The sequence below is a fragment of the Harpia harpyja genome, chromosome 1, assembly GCF_026419915.1.
Source record: "Harpia harpyja isolate bHarHar1 chromosome 1, bHarHar1 primary haplotype, whole genome shotgun sequence".
NCBI lineage: Eukaryota > Metazoa > Chordata > Aves > Accipitriformes > Accipitridae > Harpia > Harpia harpyja.
The window spans coordinates 33225705-33233619 of record NC_068940.1 but is presented as its reverse complement, the minus strand read 5'-3'; the positions used below and the strand labels follow the sequence as shown (position 1 = coordinate 33233619).

At 36.6% G+C, this 7915-nt stretch overlaps 1 protein-coding gene across 2 annotated transcripts in view; it reads right to left on the bottom strand.

Moving 5' to 3' along the window:
• Positions 1-715: 715 nt before the first annotated feature.
• The window catches only part of TAF4 (TATA-box binding protein associated factor 4), a 40496-nt gene continuing 33296 nt past the window's right edge, over positions 716-7915 (bottom strand). Inside the window, exons 14-16 of one of the 2 annotated variants that reach the window (XM_052786186.1) lie at positions 6383-6439; positions 6183-6302; positions 716-2242 (exon numbers count right to left, since the gene is read on the bottom strand). In XM_052786186.1, coding sequence (XP_052642146.1) covers positions 2075-2242; positions 6183-6302; positions 6383-6439 — 345 coding nt within the window. In that variant the 3' untranslated portion in view covers positions 716-2074. The other variant, XM_052786196.1, reaches the window with a different exon arrangement.

The window sequence follows — 7915 nt, the reverse complement described above, 5'->3', positions numbered from 1 at the left end:
TCCTCATGTGGACCAAGTCAGTGCCGGGCCGAGTGCCAGTTCAATAGCAGTGTGCTTGGTGCAGTCGCCTGTAGATAAGATTTGTCTATATGCAAGAAATAATTATCAAATTAATGTGAATTTTCTATTAATCTAATAGCAGGATTAGGCCCTCATGATTTGGAATTTTTTTTTTTTTTTAAGTTGCCCATGAGAGGAGGAATTAAAAAAACAAAGCAAAAGCTAAACATTCATAACAGAGCATCAGAAATACACCTTCGCCAATTTGCACATTAATAATCAAAATTCTGTCCCTGATTATATTCTTTAATAGTTGTACTCCAAATTCTGTGTTTTATGCCACACCTTCTTCTGAAAACCATCGTAGTTAATTGTGGCTGAGGGATTAGGTTGCCTTCAAGGAGAGGGTGTTTTATTAAACGTTCACTAGACAAAACCAAAATACTTTTAAGAGCTCTTCAGAAACTTTCCCTACTGAAAAAACAAAACAGAACAAACCCACTATCCATTGATCTTAGTCCAAGACCCCTAAGACAACAACGACATTTCAAGATTCATTACATACCTTCAAAACACTGACAAAACAAAACAATATAAAAAACCCAAAGTGCATCTTTAGGAAACAGCATCCCCTCAGGTAGACTAATCTTTTACTGTACCAAGAAAAATAAATCCAAGAGGAGAAAAGATTTAGAGAGAAAAATACATTAGCAAATACAGATAAATTTGTTTTTAATAAAGGAGTTAATTTTCTTTCAATCCTATATAAAACAATAGCAATTAAAAACTTCATTTTTGAAAGTAAAATATTTACATATGAACAAGTAACTGTGCAAAATTTACATGAAAAAAAAATGGAAAGACAGGATTTCCTAAAAGACAAAATAAAAGGGGTGTAACAGTTGTCAGGTGTTGATAAAAATACTGATCAGCATTCAGTTTACACGCAAGAGTTAAATTCTACCATGAGAGTTCACACAAAGAAAGCCAAAGTATTTACAGTCATAAAAGTACTATCAATAGACAATTTAATACAATAACCTCTGAAAATATAAAGAACCAATTAGTATATTTGTAATAAAAAAATAGGTACAAAGAAGGGACTTTGCTCTGGACATCTTTAAAGTAGGCCCACAGCTTGCATACAGTCTTTTAGCAAAATAATTATAGTTTACATAGCCATTTTTATGTTATGTGCCAAAAATTATGTACAATTACTGACAAAATACACCAACCATTTTTCAACACTTGATTCACACTGAGAAACAGTCTTTTGATGATTCCTCTCAACTTTGATTTTATTTAATCTAAGCTTTCACTTTAGCTAAAAAACACAGTGCAAGTAAAATATATTTATGCTGAAAAGGTTTCTCTTTTTTTCCTTTTTTTCCTTTTTTAACTTTACAGCTTTACAAACTATAGCAAATAAAATGCATTTTTACAGATGCTGCTAAAACATTCAGAAGGAACCCTCCTTTATGGGATTTCAGGGCCTCTAATAAGCAATAATGTGATTAAAATTGAAGTTATGTTTAAAATTAACTGTATATCCCTCTAGATTTTGAACATTTGGGGGAAAGATAAATATTCCTAAAAAATCAGTTTGCTTTGCTAACTGACTGTTTAAAAAAAAGCTAAATGAAATGAGGTCATCTGCTGTAGACATATGCCTATATAATTGATTTAGTTGAATAAAACTGAACTAAAATGCACAATTAATGTCGAAACTGCTACAGGGCTGACAAAGGGTAGCTAGTTATTTGCTAAACGATTCCATCAGTCTTTATATATGGCTTGTTTGGCAAGAAGGCCACTCAATCAAGAGATGAGTTAAAATTTAATTGTCCTTTTATAGTATCCACAGGCCTTGTAAGTATCCTCACTGTTACAGAAATGTATTTCTCTTATACTGAAGAGTTTATTTATAAACAGGAATATAAAACTGTTCCATGTAAAGAGGTGGTTGTTTTTTAAACAATATCCCATTTGCTTGTTACAAAAAGGCGTAATTTGCAAATATATAAAAAATGTCCTCAGGCGTCTCTCCGTCAAAAATACCTTGATCTTTTCCATTTTACTTAAGGAATGCTTTATATAGCAATAGTGAATGGCTTGTCTCTCGCTCATTTTCTAAACAAAATATGAGGTCCCTGAGGTTCACCCGCGTTATCCTTTGTCGCGTAAACTGTCTGGTTGTTCCAACTCCAGAGCTGCCTGGGACTGCTGCACTTGAACCGGATCCCTGCAAATGAGAAGAACAGATAAATCAGAACATGTCAGTGCTCCCAGGTATTCCAAAACTTTTCAGAGAAAACATGCAAGGTAAGAATTAAGTGATTATGTACAGGAAGCTATTAAACAGTATGCTGTATGCTACCAGATCAGAGGTTTCTTTTTAATTCTTATTTATACACAATAGTTGAACAATTAGAACTTTCAGTGACATTTAATATAGACAAAAACAAGCCCAAAGCACTGCTCTTATCTTTAGGAAGGCACTAAGGACAGGCAATCCCAGCAACCAACACAAACGGAAGAGACAGTATTCTTCACAACATCAGCATACAGATCCCAAGGGAAGCCCTGGAGTTCTGGACGAACTGGGGAGCAGTCCTATCCCCTGGACTGTGAGGTCTTGAATAATGTCCTAGAGATCCCCCCTGATCTTCATGGTAGGGTGCCATGAGCTCTCCTTTTGGTGATAACAGCTGTAACCAAGCTCAGGATTATGTTAAGAAGTAGCTATCCTAGACACAGGCATTCTCCAAGGATCTCTGAATTCTTCTCCATCATTCAGCAACACTTATCCCTCTGGTACACACTGGTAATTTTCCACACAAACTGGCAAGATAAACAAGTAGTATATTATTATATTTGTCACTTCAAAAAAAAAAAAAGAGTCCAGGAGAAAAAAAAAAATCATTTGATATCTTTAGGAGATACCCACATTGTTCAGCTGTTTAGATGTACACTGCCTGGTAAGTGAGTTATAAACCAAGTCTTCTGGGGCTAACTCCAATGCATTTTCACTGGCAGAAAACACAGTTCTGATAGGATACACACGATTAATGCAACTCTTCTATGACTACTGTGCTTTCCTTTATACAAGCAAGGAAATCCTGGAATGCTTTAAAGTCACCAGCCATCAGGAACACTATCCCACAACAAGGTGCCTCTGCCAGTAAAGATTGGGATTTGATCCCATCCTGTGCACATGCACCAGAAACGCTTTTTCAGCAGTAAGAGCGGTCCAGTCTGGCTTGAGGCTGGCAGAAGAGCACGGTCCAGCAAGGACAGCTAAAGAGTGGCATGGCTCAGAGCAGCAGCGACCAGAACCACTCTGAAGCAGCCTCCCTGCTCCTCCTCGCCTGTGGCAGCAGTAAGGCACAGTCACCAGTAGATGGCACGCAGAGACCGAAAAGCCAACTTTCACCTCAAATTTTAAAGTCGGGAATCTTTTTCGCGGTTCCCTGTTGCTGATACCTTGTATCTTTGTGTGTTTATGTAAATAAAGTTCCGAGTGACTGGAAACAGGTTATATTTCTGTGGCTTATCTATGGATTCTTTTTTACCTCCAATTTAATTTACTAGGATAATGTTTTGTTTTCTTTTTTAATGGAACTTTGATACTTAATGACACAAGAAGGTCCAAATGCACTCCACTAGTGAATAAAGATTTATCTGCCTGAGAGTTTGGAGAATTTTAAAAGACTGTTCTAAATAAGAACACCCTAGTCTTGAGAAAAGCCAGAATTTAGAGTAGTGCAAAAGCCATGTGAATAAGCTGCTGAGGCTCACACTAATACAGTCCTCTCGATATGTGAAAGTAGTGTATTTATGATCAGTGTACATTATTAAGAAACCAATGTAAACTTGCTCTGGAAATTACCATCTCTGGATTAGTAGTATACTGTATTCAGTGCAGGTGTTCCCACTTCACCACACTGCTAACGGTGAAGTCAGACTTCTGTTTCTCAAGCAAGGTACCTGTTGAACTAGCAAGCATCAAATCATTAAAATCCTGTAGTTAGAATGGTTTAAAGGCTGGATTTTCAAAGAGATATTTTAAGGCACTTGCACAACTTAGGTTGCCTAATTTCCATCAACTTCAATGGAAATTAGAAGACGCAGAGGAGCATTGGATGCTAACTAGATTTTGTCAAATATATACATAGGATTACTAACAAGACAATAGAAAGAATCGTTGGAAGGGGTTTTGGTTTTTAAATATTCTTTAGTAGAAGCTGAAGCCTGATTTTATTATGTAGACTATAATACTTTAAATGCAAAGGTAAAATTTCAGGAGTCTTTAAAGACACAGAACTATGCTACTCCTGCACGCATGGAATAAGTTAGGAAGCTTTTTGGTAACTTTCAGTAAAATCACATGGACATAAAACTCTAAAACTGACAGCAACCTGTTTTGTTGAGTTTTGAAACAAGACAGTATGATTACTACTTAGAAGTGATTTTACATGTAATTAAGATTCAGCATTCCTAGACATCAAAAGCTTACATTGACAAATCTGTGTCTAAGTAATGACAAACCTTATTTTCCACACTTCTTGTAATATGCCTTAACTACAAACTGCATACAAATGGTGACAAGTGGAGCTCAATTTAAAAATGTCAAGTGACACAGCAGCAAAAGCACAGCTGTGAGTCTATCAGATCAAAAGCAGCTGGTTCTTAATTAAACAGACAAAAAGATTAGATTTCCAGGGAACCTGTAGTTAATTGGTTAACCAGTAAGTGATTAATCTAGGATAACTAAATTAGTCAGATTTAGATGAAATACAAACAAGTGTTCACAGTAGATGTAAAATACATTCCATAACCTAAGTGACATTAACAGACTATTAACGTTGCACAGTTGAGCATGCATGAGTAAGCAAAGCCAACATTAACGCTGCATGAGATACTTCAGCGTATTCCTCAGAGACAACTTCATTTATATACACATCTTTGTAAAAGTGCCGCATTCTGCAATTTTTATAATTTTAAACCACATTTATAAACCTTTAATACAGTAATTTGTTAACATATAAAAAAAAGTCTTATTATCAGTAACAGGCATTTTAGTAAATTTCAAAACTGAAAATTACTTTAAAAGATGCTCAGGAGGCTTGATTTTTTTTTCTAAATAAAAATAGCATTTACTAGTATTCAGATTTTTTTCTCTAACATTTTATATCAAGCACGTGTAAATTATGGCTTCTAGCAATTCAGTATAAAACAAGGTGAATTATTTTGAAACAAGAGGCTTTTCTACAGTATAAATGCTTTAGCACTGAAAATTTGGAATGCTCAGGGAGTAATAAACAGAATTATTAAATTATTACTACCCTGTCACTTGCTATCAGACACAGAACTCTCAGGGAAAAATCCTCAAATTATGAAGAGAGCTTTTGGCCCTGTCAATGACAAGTTTCAAGAAGATTTTGTTCTTTTTAAACACTAGAGAAATCCCACATTGAATGTCTTCCATGCAGAAAGCAATTTTGTACCATTTCATGTTTATTAACTTGTTTAGAAATACAGCAGATAAATCTACCACTCTACCTGAATTTAAATTAACATTAAACTAATCAGATACTGAGCATACTGATACTTAGTCTGCAGAGAAACTTTTAAAAGGCCAGATTAAACAGTAGACTATATAAAGGATATGCAAGAACATCATAATCAGATGGAATTGGCCAAACTGATCTGCTGTAGAGATACTAAAACTAAGGCCAACCAACAGCTGAAGAAAGAAATCAGGCAAGTTCCTATAACCTGAAGCTCCTGCTGTCAAATTTAGCAGTGATTCAGTTCTACCACTGCACCCACCTCAGCAGCATTACTCTGCACTCTTATTTAGTTAGATTGGCTACAACCACAACAGTCTCTTCCCAAAACTGTGGGGGTCCAAAAAAGCAGAGACTTGAGAGAACAGAGATGGCTTTTCTAACATTCCTCCAGTTCCACAAATCAGGGAATGACAACTCAAATTTTATTCCCTATGCCACTACACAGATGCTAAAAATTGATCCTGATCTTGGAGCAAGCAAATTATCTGAATGCAAAATACACTTCTGCCACTCAGAAACAGCTTCCACAAACTAGGGAAAAAAACTCTGAACAGAAAGGTTTTTACAGAGACTGACGCAGCAAAACCAAACATTACAATTACACTGTACCTCTGTCCCTGATCCAGATCCCGGTGAATCTATTTTCCTTTTCTTTCTGGGACCGATTGCAGCTAATGCAGTCAAGTTGGCATCCCTCTGTCTCATCTGTGCTAGCTCCTGTTGCTGCATCTGCATTTGCAGAACAAGTACAGTTAATTGTTGTTCTTTCAATTTCCAAAATAAAAGTTCATGTTAAGGTGAACACTTACCTCCTTGGCCTTCTGTTTCAACCTAAGTTGTTCTGGATCTTCTTGTCGAGATCGAGACTACGTTGATAAAGGATGAACGTGGCATGGTTGGAGAAAAAGAAAGAAAAACTAATTTGGTTACAAAAGCAGTTAAAGATTACAAGTGTTACACAGCATCTGAAAGTTCTTCTTAAACTTCAGCAGGAAGTGGAGAATACCTATCACTCCCAGAGAAGGCAACAGGGGGAAATAATTTTTAGAAATTAAAAGCAGTTTTCTATTTCTTAGTTTGAGGTATCTATTTTTGAAAACGCATCCCCTTTTTCAGCTTTGTTAAAAATAGCAAAGGAATAGCTAAGCATTTATGCCTTAAACAAAAGCATTACAAGACACAAATTACACAGATCTGTGAATTGAAATACAGACACTTTGCATATGAAAAAAGGAATCAGACCTGTGCTTTTTGGAAAATTTCCTCCCCTTGCTGTGTAACTACGCACTTACTAAGAACATATCTTTCCGCTACACTTACAAGTCAGACTCCCGTTTGAACAAACTGCAGCCAACTGACCAACAGACCATTTACATTAGCAATTGCCCATTTCACTTAGGCACCTACCATTACTTGTACATATCATATTTCTAGAATCGTAGAATCATTCAGGTTGGAAAATATCTTTAAGATCATCAAGTCCAACTGTTAATCTAACTGCCAAGTCCACCACTGAACTGTGTCCCTAAGCATCACATCTACATGTCTTTTAAGTACCTCCAGGGATGGTGACTCAACCACTTCCCTGGGCAGCCTGGTCCAATGCTTGACAACCCTTTCGGTGAAGAAATTTTTCCTAATATCCAATCTAAACCTCCCCTAGCACAACTTGAGGCTGTTCCCTCTCATCCTGCCGCTTGTTACTTGGTTGAAGAGACTGACCCCCACCTCGCTACAACCTCCTTTCAGGTAGTTGTAGAGAGCGACAAGGTCTCCCCTCAGCCTCCTTTTCTCCAGGCTGAACAACCCCAGTTCCCTCAGCCGCTCCTCATAAGACTTGTGCTCCAGACCCTCCACCAGCTTCATTGCTCTTCTTTGGACATGCTCCAGCACCTCAATGTCTTTCTTGTAGTGAGGGGCCCAAAACTGAACACAGTATTCGAGGTGCAGCCTCACCAGAACAGAAGTAACAGAATGTATAATTTAGCAAACTTTGTTGTCTAATACACATCTGCCAATTCATTTTTTGTGCTACGTATATGAATTCTCTTAGTTTCTTGGTTTTTCTAAAAAGTCAACAAACGGAAAACAGGAAGAACTTCAAGACAGTCTTTCATCCATAATCTCACATAAGGCAAGATTAACTATCTTCAAACAAATCCTGACTGTTGTTAATCCCACACATTCGTTAGACTAACAACAAAATAAATTATTTTAATTCAATGCTCAAGTACCCTTAAAATATTAAGCTTCTCCCAATGATTAACCTATGTCTTCCCTGCTGCACTTTAGGTGCAGCAAACACAGGGAATTATAAGAATATGCAAAACACAGTCATGAAG